Source organism: Loxodonta africana, chromosome 20 (assembly GCF_030014295.1).
Source record: "Loxodonta africana isolate mLoxAfr1 chromosome 20, mLoxAfr1.hap2, whole genome shotgun sequence".
Classification (NCBI taxonomy): Eukaryota; Metazoa; Chordata; class Mammalia; order Proboscidea; family Elephantidae; genus Loxodonta; species Loxodonta africana.
The window spans coordinates 66,873,797-66,900,020 of NC_087361.1; the positions used below are offsets into that span (position 1 = coordinate 66,873,797).

Below are 26,224 nucleotides of genomic sequence, written 5' to 3' on the forward strand. Positions count from 1 at the left end.
CTCATGGATAGGAAGACTTAACATAGTAAAAATGTCTATTCTACCAAAAGCCGTCTATAGATACAATGCACTTCTGATCCAAATTCCAATGACATTTTTTAAAGTGATGGAGAAACAAATCACCAACTTCATATGGAAGGGAAAGAAGCCCTGGATAAGTAAAGCATTACTGAAAAAGAAGAAGAAAGTGGGAGGCCTCACTCTACCTGATTTTAGAACTTATTATACTGCCACAGTAGTCAAAACAGCCTGGTACTGGTACAACAACAGGCACATAGACCAATGGAACAGAATTGAGAACCCAGATATAAATCCATCCACATATGAGCAGCTGATATTTGACAAAGGCCCAGTGTCAGTTAATTGGGGAAAAGATAGTCTTTTTAACAAATGGAGCTGGCATAACTGGATATCCATTTGCAAAAAAATGAAACAGAACCTATACCTCACACCAAAAACTAACTCCAAGTGGATCAAAGACCTAAACATAAAGACTAAAACGATAAAGATCATGGAAAAAAAATAGGGACAACATTAGGAGCCCTAATACAAGGTATAAACAGAATACAAAACATTGCTAAAAATGATGAAGAGAAACCAGATAACCGGGAGCTCCTAAAAATCAAACACTTATGCTCATCTAAAGACTTCACCAAAAGAGTAAAAAGACCACCTAGAGATTGGGAAAAAAATTTCAGCTATGACATCCCCGACCAGCGCCTGATCTCTAAAATCCGTATGATTCTGTTAAAACTCAACCACAAAAAGACAAATGACCCAATTAAAAAGTGGGCAAAGGATATGAACACGCACTTCACTAAAGAAGATATTCAGGCAGCTAACAGATACATGAGAAAATGCTCTCGATCATTAGCCATTAGAGAAATGCAAATTAAAACCACGATGAGATGCCATCTCATCGCAACAAGTGTGGCATTAATCGAAAAAACACAAAATAATCAATGTTGGAGAGGCTGCGGAGAGATTGGAACTCTTACACACTGCTGGTAGGAATGTAAAATGGTACAAACACTTTGGAAATCTATGTGGCGTTTTCTTAAAAAGTTAGAAATAGAACTACCATACAACCCAGAAATCCCACTCCTCGGAATATACCCTAGAGAAATAAGAGCCTTTACAGGAACAGATACATGCACACCCATGTTTATTGCAGCTCTGTTTACAATAGCAAAAAGCTGGAAGCTACCAAGGTGTCCGTCAATGGATGAATGGTTAAAAAAATTGTGGTATATTCACACAATGGAATACTACGCATCGATAAAGGACAGTGACGAATCTGTGAAACATTTCATAACATGGAGGAACCTGGAAGGCATTATGCTGAGTGAAATTAGTCAGAAGCAAAAGGACAAATATTGTATAAGACCACTATTATAAGATCTTGAGAAATAGTACAAACTGAGAGCACATTCTTTTGTGGTTTCGAGAGGGGGGAGGGAGGGAGGGTGGGAGACGGTTATTTACTGATTAACTAGTAGATAAGATCTACTTTAGGTGAAGGGAAGGACAATACTCAATACACGGAAGGTCAGCTCAACTGGACTGGACCAAAAGCAAAGAAGTTTCCAGGATAAACTGAATGCTTGAAAGGTCAGCGGAGCAAGGGCGGGGGTTTGGGAACTATGGCTGAAGGGGACTTCTAAGTCAATTGGCAAAATAAATTCTATTAAGAAAACATTCTGCATCCCACCTTGAAATGTGGCGTCTGGGGTCTTAAATGCTAACAAGCGGCCATCTAAGATGCATCAATTGGTCTCAACCCACCTGGATCAAAGGAGAATGAAGAACACCACGGTCACACGATAACTATGAGCCCAAGAGACAGAAAGGGCCACATGAACTATAGACTTACATCATCCTGAGACCAGAAGAACTAGATGGTGCCTGGCCACAACAGATGACTGCCCTGACAAAGAACACAACAGAGAACCCCTGAGGGAGCAGAACAGTGGGATGCAGACCCCAAATTGCCATAAAAAGACCAGGCTTAATGGTCTGACTGAGACTAGAAGAATCCCGATGGTCACGGTCCCCAAACCTTCTGTTGGCCCAGGACAGGAACCATTCCCGAAGACTACTCATCAGACATGGAAGAGACTGGACAACGGTTTGGAGAGAGATGCTGATGAAGAGTGAGCTACTTGTATCAGGTGGACACTTGAGACTGTGGTGGCATCTCCTGTCTGGGGGGAGATGGGAGGGTAGAGAGGGTTAGAAACTGGCAAAACGGTCACAAATGGAGAGACTGGAAGGAGGGAGCGGGCTGACTCATTAGGGGGAGAGTAAATGGGAGTATGTAATAAGGTGTGTATAAGTTTTATATGTGACAGACTGGATTTGTAAACTTTCACTTAAGCACAATAAAAATTATTTAAATTATTTAAATATATATATATATATATACATTTTCCTAAGTTAAGTTAAAAATGAAACCAACACTAATCTTAAAATCTACCCTACTTTAAATTATAAATACAGAAAAATAAACAATATAGCCAGGAAAACTCTGAAAAAGTATAACAAGGTAGAACTATTCATATTGTCTATTAAACTGTATTACAAAGCCACAATAACAAAATGACTGTGAAACTCATACAGGAATATACAGACAGAACAACAGCATTGAACAGAAAGTCTGGAAATAGACCCAGATACATATGAAAATTTAATACAGTATTAAAAATAAAAAAAAAAAACAGTATGAAAAAGCACTCTCAAATCAGTGGATTGAAGAAGAGCTTTTTAATAAATGATGTTGGGATAGCAGGAAAGTCATATGGAAAAATAAAAACTAGGATCTGTACCTTATATGTACATTATATTGACTTCAAATGGATCAATGCTTTAAACATTAAAAAATATGAAACCATAAAAGTAGTACAAGAAATATAGGCAGTTATTTTAAACCCTTGTGTCGGGAAAGATCTTTTAATTAAGACCTAAAATCTAGATGCCATATAAAAAAGAAGGATTGATAAATTTGACAACTTAAGAACAAACAATTTCTGCTTGAGAAGACAAGTATGCCAATAGCCAAGTCAGAAGAAAAATAATGTACTGTACAAAATGACACAATTTAAAATACCCAACAACCCATCAAAGGGATTGCTAAACCACGGCACTTCTAAATCCATTGCCATTGAGTCTACTCTGTCCTGTAGGGTTGCTATGACCCTGCAGGACAGAGTAGAACTGCACTATAAAATAGGGTTTCCAAGGTTATAATCTTTATAGAAGTAAATTGCCACATCTTTCTCCGTTGGTATGTTCAAACCACTGACATCTTGGTTAGTAGCCAAGTGCTTAGCCGCTGCGCCACCAGGCCTCCTTACAACACACCTACATAATAAAATTCTATGGAGTTATACAAGAAAATTAATAAGGAATCTCTCTATGCACAAACATGGAAAGATCTCAGGTATATATTGATAAATAAAAAATAAGGAAGATGCAAAACAACATTTACTATTAGAAAGGGGGAAAATAAAAATAAATACTAATTTCTTAGCTATCATTTGTATAAGAAAGCACTAAAAATACACACACACACACAACAATAAAAGTAGATCCCTGTCTGAGGACAGGAAAGGATGGGGTGGATGGGCAACAGGATGGAAGAGAAAATTCTGTATATATGCCTGTTAATTTTTTGAAATATCTGACTACAATAAAAAAAAAATAGCTATTTTAAAAAATTAATTTAAAATAAAAATATTGTTTCTAGACTGTCTCATACTCACCCTTCTAAACAGCTGAATTCTATCTGTGATCCAAAATAGAAATCCGTCTTAACTTCCACATGCCCATTAGGTAAATCTCCTGGGTTTCTGCACCGTTTCTCTGGGGGGAAAAATTAACTTGATGATTAGTGATTTCAAGCACTCACAGATATGACATTAAATAAGAGGTTTAGCTGATGAGCTTCGACCCCTGCTTCCAGAAGAGGTGCAGGGGTTCAGATTCAAACTTATTTCTACATGTTCGGACCTTACTCCAAATTTTATTTTGAAGGAAGAATGAATGTAAAATTTGATCTCATTTTTTTTCAGGTGCGTTTTACCAATAGAGAAAAAATGTGTCCCAATCTAATTGCTCAGTGAGAGACCCTGGGTAGTACAAACTGTTAAACACTTGACTACTAGCCAAAGGTTGGCAGTTCGAATGTACCCAAAGCCACCTTGGAAGATGGGCCTGGAAATCTGCATCCAAAAGGTCACGAACTTGAAAATGCCATGGAGCAGTTTTACTCTGCACAGTTGGGGTTGGAATTGATTCTACAGAAGCTAACAACATCAACCACCATGGTGCTATAGTCCAGGGTTTAACACGTTGACCAGGAAGCTTTGTTCATTCTCTGTCCACCGCCTATACTTCAAATTCAGGCCACTCAAAAATGTGACGTCCTTAATTTGTCACGAATGGGACAAAAAAGAGAAGATATAAATTGTATACCCTTACTATTGGAAAACATCTCAGAATGCATTCCCAACTGAAGATGAATCGTAGCATCTTCCAAACACAGCAAACATGTTGGGTGAGGTTCCTTTGGAAGATACCTTACCACTTTCTAGCCACAGAGCTTTATAACTTTTTGTAAAGTGAATCTGGTTTTCAGTATCATAAAATTGAATTTGTGATTCAACTCTTGAAAAAAGTGTTTGGTGAATGATTTTGTAAACAATAGATGTATATTTCAATGTTATTAACTCCTAATTTTTCTGTTTTGGTTTGTTTTGTTTTTCAAAGAGTGGCACACATATGTGCACTGAAAATAGTAAACGACAAACTGAATAGTTTCTTGGTGATCAAAGACTCTCACTTGCATCAGGAAGCCATTTAGTTCCTGAGACAACTTTCCAAAGAAGGAAAAAGCACAAATGAGAAGAAAAAAAAAAGTTGGTACTTACTGGTACAGAAGGTTTTGTAGCTCCATGAGCCTCCATCATCACAGGTAACAGTCTGACTGGAAATGGCTTTACTATAGCCAGGGCGGCAGGTGTATTTCAGAATAGTTCCAGTACTGAAGTTTTCCTCCTTCACCTCATACATTGGAGAAGCAAATAGTAAATTGGGTGGGGGACCACAATCACCTGGACACCAAAATGACAAGGAGCACCAAAAGTTATAACTTCAGACACAGTATCTCAATATTTCTGTAGTACGATTTTTAGAATGGGGACAATGCTGCCTCTGCCATAACCCCTGTTGTCCCCACTGTTCAATGAGCCAGTGAGCGATAAGTAATATGTGTTTGCTGACAAGTGATAAAGACAATTATAGATGATAATAATAATAGGCAGTAACTTTTCATCACTACTATATATGAGATAATTTATCTAAGAGTGATGACAGACATGGATTTCATCAGTCTATCAGACTCCGTACGTACATCTGCTGACTCAGATGTATCCACACAATGCCAGGGAGCCCTACAATTTTGCCTGAACAGAAAAATATTGTTTCATTAATAATAACAAACTACATAACATCAGTTGCCTCAGGGAGGGGAATCTGGGCTCCTGGGAGACAGGTAAGAATGACATTTTTAATTTATAGCTTCTGAATTTTGAATAATATGGAGAAGGAAGCATTGAGCCCTTGAAATATGAAAATCTTCATTTTACTTCCCTTGCAAGAATTAAATATAAAACTGATTTACCTTTTAGTAGCCCCAGTAGAAGTATACACCTCACTTTCCCATTCAGGATGAACACAGCAGTGATTGTTTGCAGTCAGACTGATAGATAGTACAGATTTGTTTCAAGTCATGGATGAGAGTCAGATTACTTTGGAAATCCCTGGAGAAGAAATTCTAGAAGGAAATATCTGGGGAGCTGCCTCTTTTGTGTGTAAAGCAAATTCCAGAATTTACAACTTGTCAAATAAACCCATTGTTGCTGAAGCTGGATTTTTGCTGGACACTTGAAAAAAAAACAAAATGTTTTACTGTTGAGTTGTTTCCGACTCACAGGAACCCTATATGATAGACTAGAACTGCCCAATAGGGTTTCCAAGGAGTGCTTGGTAGATTGAAATTGCTGCAGCTCTTAACCACTACGCCCCCAGGGTTTCCGCTAGACGCTTGGTCATCTCTTACTTATTAGTCTTAAAAGTGAATGTGTGAATGATCTCAATTGATTGTTGCCAGTCTGAACTAGTTCCTCACTACTCACCAAGAACAGAAGCCAAGAGAGCTGCGACCAAGATAATTTGGACCAGAGTTGCTTCACATTCTTCCCACAGCCTAGAGAAGGGCCAGGTTGCCGTTTTCCTCTTTCTATGAAGGGTCCAATTTGGAGCTCTTGGGGGATGCACGACCTGATGCATCTTCGATATTTTTCTGCTGAGATAACTCAATTTAGTAAATAGTCATTGAATTTCTATTTGTCATAAAGAACTAGGATAAGTGGCATGGGAAATTATAACCTAGAGTGGAAGAAAAGATACGTGCACAAATGTTACAACACAAGACAGTGAGTGTTGGCTGCTGCAGAAGCATTCAGCAAACACAGAAGAGAAGACAGGAAGGGGCAGGGGAACTGGATAAATCGAAACAGGGAACCCAGGGTGGAGAAGAGAAGAGTGTGGACATATGACGGTTTTGGCAACCAGTGTCACAAAACAATTTGTGCATTAACTGTTTAGTGAGGAACTAATTTGCCCTGTAAATTTTACCTAGAACACGATAAAAAAAATAAATAAATAAGACAGACAAAAAATAATTAAAAAAAGAAAATGATGAGAGAGGAAAGGAGTTGGATTCTATATGTAGTATGTGATGGGGAGTTCTTCATGGCAACTGTTAACAAGGAATTAAGCAATTTGCCGTTTTGAAAAAATAGTTTTAGAAATGTATAATATATAAGACAAATGAAGTACATTTTTTAATCAGACTATTTAAAGCAAAATCACTAATTTTTACTCTTCATCACCACTCTCTACTCTCATTGGCAAAAACAATATATGATAAGCTTACATTAGAAATACTCCTTGTCCTCCAGGGACTGTATGAAGTTAGCTTCCTTTGAAATACTGAATGTCATCTTTTATTTTGATACCTCTGTTGGATCCATATGGGCCCTACACTACCCATTTTCCATAATTCATACTAAACCCATATCCATTAGGTAAAGGCAGTTTCCTCAGTATTTCCCCCAAAGCTGTTTCTTTCCCACGTTATGGGGAAGGGGGTATGTTTATAGTGGCCCTTCACACCATATGACGGGACCCAAATTCTTCATTGAGTAAAGATTCATATAAGCTTCTTATCTTTCTAAAACTCAGTTCTGATGAAGCCACTCCCACACTCACACCTACTGTCAGTGTGAGTACCTTCACCCCACATACATCCTATAAGGTAAACTATACATGGCCTCTAGGACAATTCTGCCAAAAAATAAATTCACCTATTGAATAATTCACCAAATTAATAATTCACTAAAAATGTGTTTACAGAATTTGTACTGGAAGAATTGAGGTTGTCTAGAGGTTGTGGCCCCCATGTGTCTGTCAGTTTGTTGTACTGTGGGGGATTTTGTGTTGTCGTGATGCTGGAAGCAATGCCACGGTATTCAAATACCAGCAGGGTCACCCAAGGCTGACAGGGTTCAGCTGAGTTTCCAGACTAAGACACAGATTAGCAAGAAGAACCCAGCCAGTTATAACCTTATGAATAGCAGCGGAACATTGTTAGATATAGTGCTGAAAGATGAACCCCTCAGGTTGGAAGGCACTCAGAATATGACTGGGGAACAGCTGCCTCCTCAAAGTAGAGTTGACCTTAATGACGTGGATGGAGTCACGTTTTCAGGACCTTCATTTGCTGATGTGGCATGACTCAAAATGAGAAGAAACAGCTGCAAACATCCATTAATAATCAGAATATGGAATGTACGAAGTATGAATCTAGGAAAATTGGAAATCCCATGATAGAATTTTGTAAGACCAACAACTTCTTTATTGCAAATACCTTTTTTTCACCAATATAGACAGCGGCTATACACAAGGACCTCACCAGATGGAATACACAAGAATCAAATCGACTACATCTGTGGAAAGAGACAATGGAAAAGCTCAATATCATCAGTCAGAACAAGGTCAGGGGCTGGCTACAGAACCAATCATCAATTGTTCATACACAAGTTCAAGTTGAAATGGAAGAAAATTACAACATGTTGGAGAGAGCCAAAGTATGACCTTGAGTATATTCCACCTAAATTTTAGAGACCATCTCAAGAATAGATTTGATGTGATGAACACTAATGACAGAAGAAGAGATAAGTTGTGGAACATCAAAGACATCATATATGACAAAAGCAAGAGATCATTGAAAAGACAGGAAAGAAAGAAAAGACCAAAATGGATGTCAGAAGAGACTCTGAAACTTGCTCTTGAACACAGAGTAGCTAAAGTGAAAGGAAGAAATGATGAAATAAAAGAGTTGAACAGAAGATTTCAAAGGGCAGCTGGAGAAGACAAAGTATTATAATGACATGTGCAAGGACCTGGAGATGGAAAACCGAAAGTGAAGAACACTTTCTGCATTTCTCAAGATAGAAGAACTGAGGGAAAAATTGAAGCCTCGAGTTGCAATAGTGAAGGATTCCACAGGGAAAATGTTAAATGACTCAGGAGGCATCAAAAGAAGATGGAAGGAATACACAGAGTCACTATACCAAACAGGATTGGTCAACATTCCACCATTTCAGGAGGTACCATATGAGCAGGAACCAATGGTACTAAAAGAAGAAGTCTGAGCTGCACTGAAAGCACTGGCAAAAAACAAAGCTCCAGGAATTGACAGAATACCAATTGACATGTTTCAACAAATGGATACAGCGCTGAAAGTACTCACTTATTTATGCCAAGAAATTTGAAAGACAGCCAATTGACTGGAAGACATCTATATTTATGCCTATTCCCAAGAAAGGGGCTCTCAGCGATTGCAGAAATTATAGAACAATATCAATATCACACACAAGTAAAATTTTGCTGAAGATCATTCAAAAGTGGCTGCAACAGTATGTCGACAAGGAACTGCCAGAAATTCAAGCCAGATACAGAAGAGGACATGGAATCAGGGATATCATTGCTAATGTCAGATGGATCCTGGCTGAAAGCAGAGAATACCAGAAAGATGTTTACCTATGTTTTATTGACTATGCAAAGGCATTTGACTGTGTGGATCATAACAAATTATGGATAACATTGCAAAGAATGGGAATTCCAGAACACTTCATTGTGCTATGAGGAACCTGTAGATAGACCAAGAGGCAGTCGTTTGAGCAGAACAAGGGGATACTGCATCATTTGAGGTCAGGAAAAGTGTGTGTCGGGGTTGCATCCTTTCACCATACCTGTTCAATCTGTATGCTGAGCAAATAATCAGAGAAGCTTGACTACATGAAGAAGAACGGGACATCAGGATTAGAGGAAGACTCGTTAACAACCTGCGTTATGCAGAGGACACAATCTTGCTTGCTGAAAGTGAAAAGGACTTGAAGCACTTACTGATAAAGATCAAAAACCATAGGCTTCGGTATGGATTGCATCTTAACATAAAGAGAACCAGAATCCTCACAACTGGACCAATAAACAACATCATGATGAACAGGAAAAAAGATTGAGGTTGTCAAGGATTTCATTTTACTTGGATCCACAGTCAACACTCATGGAAACAGCAGTCAAGAAATCAAAAGATGCATTGCATTGGGCAAATCTGCTACAAAAGACCTCTTTAAAGTGTTGAAAAGCAAAGATGTCACCTTGAAGACTAAAGTGCACCTGACCAAAGCTATGGTGTTTTCGATTACCTCATAAGCATGTGAAAGCCAGAAGATGAATAAGGAAGACCGAAGAAGAATCGATGCCTTTGAAGTGTGGTGTTGGTGAAGAATATTGACTATACCATGGACTGCGAAAAGAACCAACAAATTTGTCTTGGAGGAAGTACAACCAGAATGCTCCTTAGAAGCAAGGATGGTGAGAGACTACATCTCACATACTTTGGACATGTTGTCAAGAGGGATCACTCCCTGGAGAAGGACATCATGCTTGGTAAAGTAGGGAAAAAAAAAAAAAAAAACTGTTGCTGTCAAGTCGATCCCACTCATAGCAACCCTATAGGACAGAGTAGAAATGCCCCACAGAGATTCCAAGGAGCACCTGGTGAATTCAAACTGCCGGCCTTTTGGCTAGCAGCTGTAGCACTTAACCACAATACCACTAGGGTTTTCAGTCAGTGAAAAAAAGGAAGACCCTCAATGAAGATGGATTGACACGGTAGCTGCGACAATGGGTTTAAGTATAAAAATGATTGTGAGGATGGCGCAGGACCAGGAAGTGTTTCGTTCTGGTGTACATAGGGTCGGAACCAACGCAATGGCACCTAACAACAACAACAGCAGAGGTTGTGGGGAGACAGGACCAGAATCATGGGCCTTTACATTTTCCATTTTCTCCTCCATTTCCTTCTCTCTTACCCTAGTGCCCCTCTCTACTTCTAGTCTCTCCTCTTCTTGCCTTAACAATCTAATGAAGCTGCAAACAGCTATGGGTAAGGCATCAATGCACATAATGAAAACTAGCCCAGTGAATCATCCGTGAAATTTAAAAACTTTGTCCCACCCAATAAACACTGTTACAACTATAAAAACTACAGGAATAAGTTTCTTAACTTTTGGTAAGTCAGTAAAAGTACTTAAGTTTAGTGGATTTGTCATTTAGTGAAACTGAGGAAAGAGATTTAAAAATGCCAGTAATTTGACAGAAGAGAATTTGACTATAAAAAATTAAAAGAATAATAATATAAAGGGAAAATTCCCTGTATGAATTATTGCAATTCTTATCATAGTCATAAGAAAAACATATACATTGAGCATACTCAGGATATGGTTATGAATTTATTCATGAAGTTAGCCATAAGAGGATTAAATCCTTCAAGAAATGGAACAAAAATATTTAAAATGCTGCTAAAAATATATATGCACTAGCCATATTCAAAAAATATATTTATAATCACTGAATACATTAAAATGAATATTTCTTAAAACAATGTTTTAAGATTTGATAAATTGATCATTGGATAAATTCATCTAATTGATTTCTGTGAACTGATTCTTCAAAAATTGGCATTCACTCAACTGGCCTTTGATGAATATCTTTTCTGTAGTTTGGCCTGCGCCCCGTACTCTGGCTGCCCTGAACAACCTGGATCCCTGAAAGTTCCAAACTTTCCTACCTCCTTACCTCTGCCCACATCATCTGCCTTCTCTCCCTTTCCTCTTTAATTCCTATTCATTCTGCCAGTCCCATCTCCAATGTCCTCTCCTATCCTCCCAGCCAGAGTCCGTATTCCAATTGCAATTAAATGTTTATAAGTAATTCTGACTTTGTTCATAACTAACATCCAAAGTCTGTCTTCACCACTAGACCATAGCTCCTTGAATTAAGAGGGTGGATTGTTATTCTTTCTCAGCATAGTACCCAGTACTGTGCCTCACGCAGTTGAAGTGATCAATTAAAGTTTGTTGTATTTAAATTCAAAAGTACCTAGAGATAAAATGTGTCTTAAGGAAAAATATTACTGTTTCGTGTCCATATATTGTTTGTTTTGTCACGATTTTAATTTGTTTTAAAGCAAGGCACACACATCTCTGTTTTAATGGGACCTGAACCCAGAGATTTAATTCTAGACTTTTCCTCATCCTTAACCTGAAACCATTATCTCATCAATCAGTCAGCAAAGGAGGGAAGGAATAAACGAAAAAACTAGTCCCCCCCCCCCCCACAGGTTATGACAATAGAGAAAAGGCAGCCACACACTCATACCATACTCTGTGGTGAGGACTTTATACCCTCCCTGTACCTCAGCCTTATACCGAGGCCACAGCCACAGCATTGGGGACAGTGGAGGATGGTGTGTGGCCAGGACCCCAGGCAAGGGCTCTGGAATTAGACAGTGTGGGTCTCAATCCTGATTCCCCAACTTGGGAACAATGTGCCCACAGGCAAGTTACTCTGCCCGTCTAATCCTCAATTTCCTCTTTTATAAAATAATAATAATCATTGTACATGACTCTCAGAACTGTTGAGAGACTTGTCATGGTGCATGAATGGCACATAGCAAACATTCAAAAGAAACTTTGGGGAAAGGAATGATCAAATGGGAGTTGGAATGTGACTCTGCCAGGAGCAGAACTTATAGAAGTCAGAACATCATCACTGTAATAATGATTTAAAATTATAATTACGGATTGCTGAATCACTAAAAACAAACCCAAACCTATTGCTGTCCAGCCTATTCTGACTCATAGCAACCCGTCATGTTACAGAGTAGAATTGCTCCATAGGGTTTTCTTGGCTGTAATCATCATAGAAGCAGATCACCAGGACTTTCTACCATGGCGCTGCTGGATGTTAGAACCTCCAAACCTTTCAGTTAGTAGTTGAAGGCAAAACCATATGCACCACCCAGGGGCATTGTTGAATCACGAGATGACTTTAATCAATAAGCCCCAGTTCATAGGAAAACCCACTGGGCCTGGGCCAGAAGCCCTTGGTTCTGTTCTCCACTGTGGCTCTTGGTAGCGAGATCCAGGGCAACACTTGGAGCAGAGAGACGCACTGGCACCCATGGGGACCAACCTCAGCCTTCTTCTTCATTCACCCTTCCTTAACCATCATGCATGAATCACTTGCACACCTCTAGGCCCAGTTATCTCATGTAGATGCAAAACTCTGCATGCTCCATAAATTCAATTGTTAAATCTTATTCTACCCTATTCCTTCCCACATGTAAGTTTTATGCCATTCAGATCTTTCATTCTCTCCTTGCTACCTAGTGGAATTCCAGTATTTCGCCTTAAAACTGTAAACTTTTCTGAAAGCCAGTGAAAGAAATCTAAGCCAAATATGAAGAAGGAAGTGTTTTCTCTTTTCTGCAGCTGCAAAAAGCAGATAAAACTGACACTACAAATGTTGTTTCTAACAGCGATGGTTAAAGTTATGTGTCAACTTGGCTGGGCCATGATCCTTAGTGGTTTGACAGTTATGAAGTAGTTTAGCAGCTAGGTAATGATGTAATCATCTCCATGATGAGATCCGTTTTGAGCAGCCACTCAGTCAAAATGGAATTTCCTTGGGGGTGTGACCTATATCCAATATATATGGACTTTCTGGCAAACCTCATTGGCATTTCCTCTGCTCTGAGTACTGCATTCAGATCTTCATCATCTTACCTCCAGTTCTTGGGACTTGAGCTAGCAGACTGCTGTCTTACTTGGCAATCTTGAATTTGTCAGCCCCCACAGTTTGTGAGCCAGCAGCCAGCAGCCTACCATATGACCTGCTGATCTTGAGTTTGTCAGCCCCTACAACTATATGAGTCAGGAGAAGTCTCCAGCCTGACACTTGACCCACAGACTTGGACTTGCCAGTCTCTATGACCACATGAGCCATTTCCTTGATATAAATCTCTCTCTCTCTCTAATATATATATATACACTTCACTGGTTTTGCTTCTCAGGAGAATCCAGCCTAAGACATTTGGTACCAAGAGTGGTTCTAGAGAGTGGTTGAAGAGAAAGAAAGTTGTAAGGATGAGCTTTCTAAATTGCTTCTCAAGTCTGGTTAGTCTTAAAGAAGTTGATGACTCCACTTTCAGCAGTAAAGAGGGCACTGCTAATCCATGGCATGAGGTGACAATAGATATGTGCAAAATATCACCACCAATAGATCAGGTATTGGTGACAGGTGAGGCTCTGGGTGAATGCATGTTTGATATTTTTCTACAATTTTGTCAGAATGAGAAGTGTAAGGAAGCTGGTTGGACCTACTTTTGCTAGTGGTGAAATAAAGATGAGCTCAGGGCTTCAGAGTCAAAGCTCAAGAACCAGATAAATGACCTCAGAGTTTCCACTTATGCCCTGAAAGAAAGCCTTATTTCATGTAGTAACAGTGCTGATGTTGCCGAAAACCAAACCCAGACTCTTATCGCAAGAGTAGCTGAATTACAACACCAGTGGAATTCCCGACATAGAATGGTATCTAAAGTTAAAATGAGGGCATTGTTTGGGAAAAAATGGGATCTTGAAAATTGGGATGGGGACATATGGACAGATAATCAGGAAGCAAGGGACACTGAGTCCCTATATTTTGTTGAATCACTCCTGCCAAAAACAAAACAAAACTACTCTAGGCTCTCCAATCCCACCCAATGAGATTAACCCAGTGTGTCTGAAAAGCCTTTGTCTGAGATATTGCTTGAGGTGGCATCTGAGTCATCCCCTGGGGAAGACACTGAATCATTGCCTGAGGCATCCCCTAAGGCAGATGCCTTACTAGACATTGGGGAATGATCTCAAAACACATCCTTACACTCATTTTTGCTTCTAGACCTATAATTAGACTTAAGTCTCAGGGAGCCCAAAAAGGTCAAGTATGAAGGGTGACTCAGGAGGAGATATGCTACACTGGAAAAGAACTGTTTGACTTTTCTAATATGTACAAACAGAAACCTGGGGAATATGTGTGGGAATGGCTATTAAGGGTGTGGAATAATGGTGCAAGGAATATAAAGAAGGATTAGTCTGAGTTTATTGATATCAGCCCACTAAGCACAGATTCATCATTCAGTGTTTCTACTCGAGAGTTTAGGAAAGGATCTGATAGTTTATTTGGTTGGGTCACTGAAGCATGAATTATGCAGTGCCAGCACTAAATTAAGTTGAAGTACCAGGCCTGCCTTGGTATACTGTAGAAGAAGCTATCCAAAGGCTTAGGGGAATTGGCATGTTAGAGTGGATTTATCAGGTTGGACCCACAGACCCACCCGTGGAGTGCCCAGAGAACACATCTTTCACCACAGTGGTGATGAACAAATTTGTAAACAGAGCCTTAGCCTCCTCGAAGCCTGCTGTGATTTTATGTAAGTCAGATTCGACTGTGGGAGCTGCTCTAACCAAATTAAGACACCTAACTACAGTGGGGTTGATTGGACCCCGTGGTGGTGGGGCCAAGTGGCGGCACTCAAATGACAAAGACAAGGTGGGCATGGTTACCATAACGGACAGCAGAATCAAAGCAATAATCAGAATAGCCTGACTCGTATGGCGTGCCTAAGAAATAGATGAGAAATCTACTAAATATTTGCTTGATCTGTACAAGTGGAAGAATTCTAGGTCAAGCGAAGGGCAGTCTAATTCAAATCACCAGAAGAGAGTCAGGGTCCCTCAATCAATTCCCAGACTTGAGCCTGTTTGTAGACCCACAAACCCTTGAATGAAGGGGAGGCTGAGTCTCCTTTAGGAAAGATCCTATTACACTGCCAAAAAATTATACTGCTAATCTTTCTCCCAGCCTTCCCCAAAGGGATTTATGGCCTTTTATGAGAGTGACTGCTCATTAGACTTTTCAGGGATTACTGGATACTGGCTATGAACTGACACTAATTCCAGAACACACAAATGTCACTGTGGCCCACCAGTCAGACTGATGGCATATGGAGGTCATTATTAATGGAGTCTTAGCTCAGGGTCATGTCACAGTGGGTCCCAGAACTCATCCTGTAGTGGTTTCCCCAGCTCTAGAATGCGTAAGTGGAATAGACATATTCAGAAACTGGCAAAACTCTCACACTGGATTTCTGACAAGTGGAATAAGGACTATTACAGTAGGAAAAGCCAAGTGGAAGCCATTAGAGCTGCCCTTACCTAGGAAAATAGTAAATCAAAAGCAATAACACATTCCTAGAGGGAGTGCTGAGATTACTGTCACCATTAAGGAACTGAAGGATACAAAGGTGGTGATTTCACCACATTCCCATTCAACTCGCCTAATTGGCCTGTACAAAATACAGATGGGTCTTGGAGAATGACAGCAGATTAAAACTAAACCAGGTGGTGACTCCAATTGCAAATGCTGTTCCAGATGTGGTTTCATTGCTTGAGCAAATTAATACATCTCCTGGTAACTGGTATACAGCTGTTTCAAGGAACACCAGAAGCAGTTTGCCTTCAGCTGGCAAGGCCAACAATACATTTTCACTGTCCTACCTCAGAGGTATATTAACATGCCAGCACTCTGTCATAATTTAGTCTACAGGGACTAAATGACCTTTCCTTTCCACAAGACATCACACTGGTCCATTACATTGATGACATTATACTGATTGGATGTAGTAAGGAAGAAGTGTCAATGACAATGGACTTATTGGTAAACATTTGCATGCTATAGGGTGGAAAATTAACCCGACAAAAATTTAGGCACCTTCCACCTCAGTAAAATTTCTAGGGGTATAGTGATGTGGACCCTGTTGACCTATTCCTTCTAAAGTGAAGGATAAGTTATGGCATCTGGCCTCTCCCACAACTAAAAAAGAGGAATGACACCTGGTGGGCCTCTTTGGATTTTGGAGGCAACATATTCCTCATTTGAGTGTGCTACTTCAGACTATTTATCAAGTGACTCGAAAAGCTGCTAGTTTTGAATGGAGCCCAGAGCAAGATAAGGCTCTGCAACAGATGCAGGCTGTCATGCAAGCAGCTCTGCCACTTGGGCCATATGATTCGGCTGATCCAATGGTACTGAAGTGTCAGTGACATATAGACATACTGTTTGGAGCCTTTGGCAGGTCTCTATTGGTGAATCACAGAGCAGACCCTTAGGATTTAGGATCAAAGCCCTGCCATCCTCTGCAGATAACCACTCTCCTTTTGAGAAAGAGTATTGGCTTGTTACTGGACCTTAGTGGAAGCTGAACACTTAAGCATGGGCCACCAGTGCAGCTTGAGCTACCCATCATGAACTAAGTGCTTCTGACTCACAAAGCCGTGAAGCCAGGTGTGCACAGCAGCACTTTATCATTAAATGGAATTCATATATACTAGATCAGACTTGAGCAGGACCTGAAGATACAAATAAGATGCATAAGGAAGTGGCCATGGGCCACTCCTGTTACATCACCTTTCATTTCCAAGTCTGAACCTATGGCCTCATAGGAAGTTTCTTATGATTAGCTGACTGAGGAAGAGAAAATTCATGCCTGGTTTACAGATAGTTCTGTGTGATATGCAGGCACCACTCAAAAGTGGACAGCAGCATCACTACAGCCCTTTCTGGGACTTTCCTGAAGGACAGTGGTAAGAAGAAATCCTCCCAACGGCAGAACTTCGAGCACTGCACCTGGTTGCTCACTTGCTTGGAAGGAGAAATGGTCAGATGTGGGATTGTATACCGATTCATCAGCTGTGGCCAATGGTTTGGATGGATAGTCAGGGACATAGAAGGAACATGATTTGAAAATTGGAGACAAGGATTTATGGGGAAGAGCTATGCGGATAGGCCTCCCTGAAAGGGTCAAAGAAGTGAAGATATTTGTGTCTCATGTGAATGATCACAAAAGGATGATCTTGGGAGAGAAAAATCCTGTGGAAACCAGTCACCCTCTTTCCTCAACCGCTTCTGTCATGGCCCAATGGGCTCATTAACAAAGTGGCCATGGTGGCATGGATGTAGGTTATGCATGGGTTCAGCAACATGGACTTCTGCTCACCAACGTTAACTTGTCTACAGCCATTGCTGACTGCCCAGTCTGACAGCAGCGCAGGCCAACACTGAGTCTCCAATATGGCACATTTCTCGAGGTAATCAGCCAGCAACCTGATGGCAGGTTGATTACATTGGACAACTTCCATCATGAAAATGGCACTGTTATGTTCTTACTGGCATAGACACTCTGGATATTGATTTGTCTTCCCTCCACGCAATGCTTCTGCCAAAACTATAATCCGTTGACTTACATAATGCCTTATCCACCATCATGGTATCCCACGCAGCATAGCCTCAGATAAAGGGACTCATTTCACAGCGAATGAATTGTGGCAATGGGCTCATACTCATGGAATTCACTGGTCTCACCATGTTCCCCCATCATCCTGAAGCAGCTGGCTTGATAGAACGAGGAATGGCCTCCTAAAGACACGGTTACAGTGCCAGCTAGGTAGAAATACCTTGCAGGATTGGGGCAGTTTCTCCAGGAGGCTGTATATGCTCTAAACCAGCATACAATATGTGGTGCTGTTTCTCCCATAGCCAGGATTCATAGATCCAGGAATTAGGGGTGGAAATGGAAATGGCGCCATTCACTATTGCCCCTGGTGACCCACTTGTAAAATTTTTGCTTCCTGTCCCTGTGACCCTATGCTCTGCAGGTCTAGAGGTCTTAGTTCTAAAGGGAGGAATGCTCACACCTTGAAGACACATCACTGATTCCATTGAACTGAAAGTTACAAATGCCAGCCGGCCACTTTGGGTTCCTTATACCTCTGGATCAACAGCAAAGAAGGGAGTTACCACATTGGGTGATGTGATTGATCCTGAACACCAAGAGGAAATAGGATTGATATTACACAATGAAGTTACAGAAGAATATGCCTGGAATGCAGGAGATCTCTTAGGGCGTCTCTTAGTAGTACTACCATGCTGTGTAATTAAAGTCAATGGAAAACTGAAAAACCAAAAACCAAATACATTGTAGCCGAATCGATTCTGACTCATAAAGACCCTGTAGGATAGGGTAGAACTGTCCTCACAGGGTTTCTAAGGAGTGGCTGGTGGATTCAAACTGCTGACCTTTTGGTTAGCAGCCAAGTTCTTCACCACTGTGCCACCAGGGCTCCAACTGAAAGCTACAGCAACAGAATTCGGACATGACTATTAACGGCCAGACCCTTCAGGAACAAAGGTTTGGGTCACCCCATGAGGCAAAGAACCATCATCAGCTGTAGTGTTTGCTGAGGGAAAAAGAATTCAGAATGGGTGGTGGAAGAGAAAAAAAGCTCTAAATACCAGCTACAACCGCGTGACCTATTGCGGAAATGAGGACTGTAATTGCGATGAGTGTTCTTCTTGGTATGTGTGCATCAAATATTTTGGTTTCTTCACTTATAAAATATAAGATGCAAACAGTGCTAGTGCATTTTATGTTGTACACGTGTTAGTTGTATCATGTTAGGCACAAATATGACTTTATAATTACCTTTTTTTAATTTAGATATTATGTATGGTTTAAGGAGATGTGTACAGACGCCAAGTTGACAAGGAATGGACTGTGATGGTTAAGGTGTGTGTCAACTTGTCTGGGCCATGATTCTCAGTGGTTTGGCCTTTATGATGCAGTTTGGCAGCTATGTAACAATGTAAACACCTCCATGATGAGATCTAATATGATGTAATCACCTCCATAATGAGATCTGCTATGAGCAGTTAATCAATTGAAAGGGAGTTTCCTTTGGGATGTGGTCTACATCCAATATACATGGACTTTCTAGCAAAACTTGCTGGCTTTCGCTCTGTCCTGAATCCTGCATTCGCCTTGTCATCATCTGACTTCCAGTTCTTAGGACTTGATTCAGCAGCCTGATGTCTTACCTACTGATCTTGGATTTGTCAGCCTCCACAGCTGGTTTACAACCCATAAGCCAGTAGTCTGCGGTCTGACCTGCTGATCTTGGGATCATCAGCCCCTGCAGCTACATGAGTCAGAAGTCTCCAGCCTGCCACCTGACCCACAGACTTGGACTTGCCAGCCTCTACCACCATGTGAGCCATTTCCTTGATATAAATCTTTATCTATCTCTCTCTTTATGTATATACGTGTGTGTGTGTGTGTGTGTGTGTGTGTGTGTGTGTACGCATCACTGGTTTTGCTTCTCTAGAGAATCCAACCTAACACACTAACAAAACAGTAGTTTCTGGACTTTAGACATTGTAGCTCTGCCACTTGAAAGTAACCTTTAGCCATGCAAAAGTCTGCAGTGTTCACTGATTATCTTGCTGAGTTATTTGTTTGCCTGAAATAATACCTAAATTAACATCTCCGTTTTCTGAAAACTAGAAGTATTTGTGGTAGTATTTCTTTGAAAATTCAAAAACAGATTATTAATTCTTCTATCTGCAATCCTGAAAGAAAACTTTTGATTCTTTTAGATTTCTTACGTAAGCATTTTTTTTTTTTTTTACAATTTGAGTCGTAATTCTCAATTCAGTTCATTATTCCAACTGGTGCATTCATATCTCCTAGGCACTTCAAATCCAGCATATCCCAAACTAAACCCACTGCCTTCTTTCCAACAGTACTTTACCTCTGTGCTTTCTGTCTTGGCTAATAGCATCAGTGTCCACCCAGGCTCCCAGACTAGATTCTTGAGACATCCTCATCTCCTCTCTCCCCAACCCTCTTCCACAGTCAGAATCACCACATCCTGTCAATTAGCAGCAACACTAGAATCTCCCACTATCTCTTATATCCCAGTTCCATAGTCCAGGTTTAGGTTCTCATAATCCCCCCTTCACTCCACCCTAGACTACTGCAAAAGCCCCCAAACATTTGTAAGCCAGCTTCCATGCTGATGCCATTATATTCCTGAAAATCAATTTACACCATGTCTCTCAGCTCAAAAACTCCCCAGGCTCCTCAGTTCCTGTAGGTCTCCATACACTTTCCCCAGCTGTCTCCCTGCCTCTCCTCACTTAGAACACTGTGCTTCAACCTCACAGAGATGCTTACCTTTCCCAAAACACACCCTGGATTCTTTTAACACCTGTAAGCATTTGTATATAATGTCCTCTGTGCATGAATGCTTACACCCCTAACCTCCCCCTTGGCTCACTATCCAGATCAAATGTCACCTCCTTGGTGAAAAATTGCCTGATTCTATCAAGAAATGTCATGTCTTCTATGATCCCTTAGTACTTTGCTGATACCTAGATTGTAACACCACATCATATCGTAATTATTTACTTTTGCCTCCTAAAATAAACTGTGGGCTTGGGTGACCCAAATGGTTAATTGCTTGGCTACTAATCAACTTTAATAGTTCAAATTTACCCAGAGGTGCCTCAGAAGCTTGGTGATCAACTTCCAAAAGTCCACAAACATTGAAGACCCTCTGAGGCATAGTTTTCCCCTTGATACACATGAGGTCGCCATGAGTCAGAGTCAACTTCACAAAAACTGGTTCTGAAGGCAAGGAAGGTGTGTTTATTCAACTTTCTATCCCTAACCTGGTGGTGTCCTTGGCATGTAAATGTTATCCAACAAGTGTGAAATGAATGGACCTCAATTTGGTTTCATCTTCAGAGTGAGAATACTGTCTCACTGATAACTACTTAAAATAATGTCTGTGAAGTTGCTTTGTAAATTTTGAAGAGAGATAATACAGCAATCCTTCTACTTCCCTCATGACCTGTCAAAATACATGACAGCTCAATGGGCCAGTTGTAGCATTTGTAGTTCACCATATCTACTCCTTGTGGTCCCTCAGCAGAACTGCTTAAAACTTAGCAGACAACAGACTATGGGGATAGAGACTAGGACTTGAGGGCTGAGGAGACCACAGTTTGAGTCCTAGCAACACCACAGTCTAATTCTGTAATCTTGAAGTATTTACATCAGTTACTTAGATCTCAGTTTCCTCATCTCTTAAACGATAACATTTGGTGCCAAGAGTAGGGTGCTGCTATAACAGATAGCTACAATGTGGAAGCAGTTTTGAAATTGAGTAATGGGTACAGGCTAGAAGAGCTTTAATGTACCTAATAGTAAAAGCCTAGGTTGCCTTGAAGAGACTGCTGTTGGAATTATGGACATTAAAGACAATTTTGGTGAGGGTTCGGAATGAAGTGAGGAGAGCTATAACACTAGAGATGGCACAGACGGTGAGAGGCAGCAGCAGGGAAATGGCAGCAGCAGAACCAGGAGACCAGTGCAAGGCTGCACAGGTGCCAACCCATGGAGTGAGAGAGCTGAGTGCCTTTAGGCAGGAGGCTTGCTGGTGGAATGGGGTGCCTCCAGGCACTTATCAGTGGAGCTAGGCTTGCCAACCCATGGAGTGAGAGCTAAGCAACTTCAGGCTGAGGGGCCAAGGAACCAGGAGACAGAAGCTGAATAGACAAGGAGCACAGGAAGCAGAGCTGCCTCAGTCTCAGAGGGTGAGGCCATGACCTCTGGAATCTCAAAAGGTGGAACCACGGCCTCTTAAGTTTCAGAGTCAGATCTTGACCAGCTTAGTTCTGGAGTGTGGGGCTACCGTTCAGGACAGCCAGGGGATGGGGCTGAATCCACTGCCCAAAGCTTAGGGGGTGGGGCTGCCACGCCCAAAGGGCAGAAGAATGGGACCTGCTGGTACTGAGGGGGTAGGATAGCCACTCAGACAGATTAGGGAAATGGATCCACCCAAATCCAGGGGATCAGAGTAGCCATCTCATTGGGCCTGGAAGGCAAGCTGAAGCCCAGGGCTGAGGGTCATCCACCCAGAATCCAGAGAGTGTGGCCAACACTCAGAGTCTGGAGGACAGGGCCATTGACTAAATGGTCTCAGAGTACAGGGGGTTATTTTCAAATCTTGAGAGTTAATGTAATGTGTTCTGCTGGGTTTTGGACTTGCTTGGTGCCTGTTATGCCTCCTTTCCCTCCAATTTCTCCCATTTGTAATGGAAACGTCTACCTTGTACCTGTCTCACCATTGTACTTTGCAAGAAAATAACATGTATGCTAGATTTTACACATGAAGAGTTTTGCCCCAAGATGAAATTTGCACTTGGAGTTGATTTAAGGCTTTGGGGATGATATGACGGAGTGAAAGAGTTTTACATGTGGCAAGGACATGAATTTGGGGGGGCCAAAGTATTGAATTGTGCCCCCTCCTAAAATATGTGTCAACTTGGGTAGGCCATGATTCCCAGTATTGTGTAATTGTCCTTCATTTTGTGATATGATGTAATTTTTCTATGTGTTGTAAATCCTAACCTCTATGATGTTAATGAGGCAGGATTAGAAGCAGTTATGTTAATGAGGCAGAACTCAAACTACAGGATTAGGTTGTATCTTTAGTCAATGTCTTTTGAGATATAAAAGACAGAAGCAAGAAAAAAGGAGAGGAGCCTCATTACCACCAAGCAAGAAGAGCCAGGAGCAGAGCTTGTCCATTGGACCTGGGGTCTCTGCACCGAGAAGCTCCTAGTCCAGGGGAAGATTGATGACAAGGACCTTTCCCCAGAGCCAACAGACAGAGAAAGTCTTACTCTGGAGCTGGTGCCCTAAATTCAGACTTCTAGCCTCCTAAAGGGTTCTGGGTTTTTTAGCCTCCTTTTTTTTAAACTGTGAGAGAATGAATTTCTGTTTCTAAAAGCTGTCCATTTGTGGTGTTTCTGTTATAGCAGCACTAGATAATAAGACGGACGACAATTCTATTCTCTACAAGCTCTGGAACTCTGTCACTGCCCACTGAAAGACTATGACTACACTAGCAAACGCCCTCATATTTCAATGGCATTATCACCTTTTAAATTCCTATAGAAATTAAACCAACTCAAGAACTATGCCAACGGGGTGGGTCTCTTGTGAAAACATAGTCAGCACTTGCCAATGCAGTACAATCTGAAAGACCCTGGGAAAATCCTCAACTCCAAAATCCTTCCCTCCATTAGAGATTTTCCAACCGGTTGCCGTAGAGTCAATTCTGACTCATGGTGACCCCATGAGTGTCAGAGTAGAACTGTGCTCCATAGGGGTTTCAATGGATGATTTTCTGGGAATTGATTGCCAGACCTTTCTTCCATGCACCTCTGAGTAGACTCCAACCACCTACCTTTTGGTTAGCAGCTGAGTGTGTTAACCATTTGCACCACCCTGGAACTTCTCGTCACAGGTTACTTTTTATTTAGGCTAACGTATTTTTCTTGTCTAAACTCCCTTTCTAAAATTCATACACATATATCTTTGGAAAGGATTGCATTTTTCTCCAGCCTCAGGTGGAATGTCTCCTACCTCACACCTCGCTGTCAATTGTATCACTTGCAGACTTCAGAAGGAACTTCCCTGCACACTTGCCTGCAATCCTTATTAGAATCCCTTTCTATCTCTCTAACAGCTCCTTTCCTTCTGTGCTCATATTACATAAAGATGTATTTCTAAGCTTAATATAAGCCTTTGCTGCCTATGCCTTATCTGGATACCATACTTTTCATTTTCCTTGCACTACCATATTTAGGGGCAGAATAGGAGTCAGCAAAGTAGAGGAGTAAAGAGTAAGAACCCATGTCCCGCCCAACCACGGGAAAAGGGAGTTTAAAGAAGGAAATGTCATCAACAATGCCAAATTTGGAAAGTGGAAGAGAAAAAGGAGGTGAAGATGACCAAGGCTTCCAGCTTCAGAGACCAGGTAGAGTTGCCCGATGTTCTCCTTATGACCAAATCTAAAGGTCTTTGCTGTTAAAGGTGGAGGAGATGTGAAGGGGTTAATAAAATCTCCAAAAAAAAAAAAAAATGCAGCAGTTTTGCAGAATGTAGACATTGAGAACAGTTCTGCTGCATCTTGTTCCTCAGTGAACTCCTTTGGGAAGTCTGACTTACTTCCTGCCTCAACTGCCCTATGTGGGGAGACCGTAAAGGATCAACAAACCAAAACACAGGTCTTTCACCTACAGTAACAAAAGCACTTAGCAGTCTTAACCCCTCTATGTGTCCGAGCACTGAAGTATTCAGTTCTGCTTCAGTTTATTTTATTAGTACCCATTATTACTCCCCCATTTAAAAAGAAAAATTGAGGCTCAGAAGGGATAAAAAGTACTTTTCAAGTCACGCCACCCATATTCTTTCCACGATTTAACCAGGTACTCCTGAAAAGATTTCTGCTGAAAACTCCCTGAAGTTTTCGTCTCTATCTTATTCTTTGAGTCCTGCATTCCTTAAATGGCCAAACCCCAGCCTTTCCCCAAAGATACCCCAAGTGTTGGGGTAATCCACTGACCTGCAAGTTGATGAGGAAGAAATAGAAGACTCTATCAAGGTGCCTTGGGTTTCTTCTCAAGGAAGAAAAGTGCCTTGATTGCTAATACTAGTCCCTCCCCAGAACAGAGTTTACCAGAAAACCCTGAAATTGCCCCACCAAAAAGTACCGGAATTCCAGCCCTGTGGTTGGCTGGTCAGGGACGGCCGAATTGAAATGGATAAGCAGTGATACTCCATTGGCCTAGTGAATGATTAACTGCAGACGTAAAACAGCAGTGGTTACCTAATCTCTTCTTTCCTCTTTGCTTTTCCTCATTCTTCATAACATGTTGCAATAGTTTATTTTCTCCTATGCCAACTATTTCCCCTAAATGGAAAGGCAATTTCAATTTGATGCCAGGATTCTTTTTATCTTTTCATAAACACAAGAAGATTATACAAAATGTAATCCAGCTAGCCTGGAACTTTTGGATACTTGAAGCGTTCAACAACTGAACCATTTTCTATGATGCTAATTCCAAAAGACTTTCCTGGAGCTCAGGTACTGATGATCTTGCCCCATGTTGGTCTCTATCCTACCCCAAAAAAGTACAAAACACAAGGAATTTAAGAAACATCTGTTGAGTTCCTGCTATGTGCTGAGCTGCCTGGAACATACTTAGAGTTCAGTAAATATTAACTACTATCACCATGAAGCCTTGGTGCTGTAGTGGTTAAGAGCTCAACTGCTAACCAAAAGGTCGGCAATTTGAATCCACCAGCTGCTCCTTGGAAACCCTAATGGGGAAGCTCTACTCTGCCCTGTAGGCTCACTATGAATCGGCATTGACTCATTGATAAAGGGTTGTTTGTTTGTTTGTTTTAACTGCCACCACCCACCACTCATCTGTCAGTTTACCCTACTGTGGTGGCTTGGGTGTTGCTATCATGGTGGAAGCTATGGCACTGGTATTTCAAATACTAACAGGGTCACCCATGATGAACATGTTTCAGCGGAGCTTCCAGACAGACTCAGAAGAAAGACCTGAAGATCTACTTCCACAAATTAGCCATTGAAAAACTTATGGGTCACAGCAGAATATCATTTGATATAGGGCTGGAAAATGAGCCTCCTAGGTTGGAAGGCACTTAAAATACACAGTGGTTACAAAAATGGACTCCAGCATACCAACAATTGTGAAGATGGCATCCCCCATTGCCATCGAGCCAATTCCGACTCATAGCGACCCTATAGGACAGAGTAAAACTGCCCCATAGAGTTCCCAAGATGTGCCTGGTGGACTCAAACTGCCAACCTTTTGGTTAGCTCTTAACCACTATGCCACTAGGGTTTCTGAAGATGGCATATGTCTGGGAAATATTTCCTTTTGTTGTCTATGGAGTCACTATAAGTTGGATCCAACTTGATGGCAA

General features: G+C 41.1%; 1 protein-coding gene across 4 annotated transcripts in view; it reads right to left on the reverse strand.

Moving 5' to 3' along the window:
- LOC100660771 (C4b-binding protein alpha chain) overlaps nucleotides 1-25,313 on the reverse strand; it is a 52,951-nt gene extending 27,638 nt beyond the window's left edge. The window contains exons 1-4 of one of the 4 annotated variants that reach the window (XM_023548377.2): nucleotides 24,831-25,313; nucleotides 6,195-6,361; nucleotides 4,929-5,111; nucleotides 3,762-3,861 (exon numbers count right to left, since the gene is read on the reverse strand). In XM_023548377.2, the coding sequence (XP_023404145.2) occupies nucleotides 3,762-3,861; nucleotides 4,929-5,111; nucleotides 6,195-6,348 (437 nt within the window). In that variant the 5' untranslated portion in view covers nucleotides 6,349-6,361; nucleotides 24,831-25,313. Of the gene's footprint in view, nucleotides 1-3,761; nucleotides 3,862-4,928; nucleotides 5,112-5,680; nucleotides 5,943-6,194; nucleotides 7,522-24,830 lie in introns of those variants that run through there. The other 3 variants (XM_064273273.1, XM_064273272.1, XM_023548378.2) reach the window with 3 other exon arrangements.
- Nucleotides 25,314-26,224: the final 911 nt, after the last annotated feature.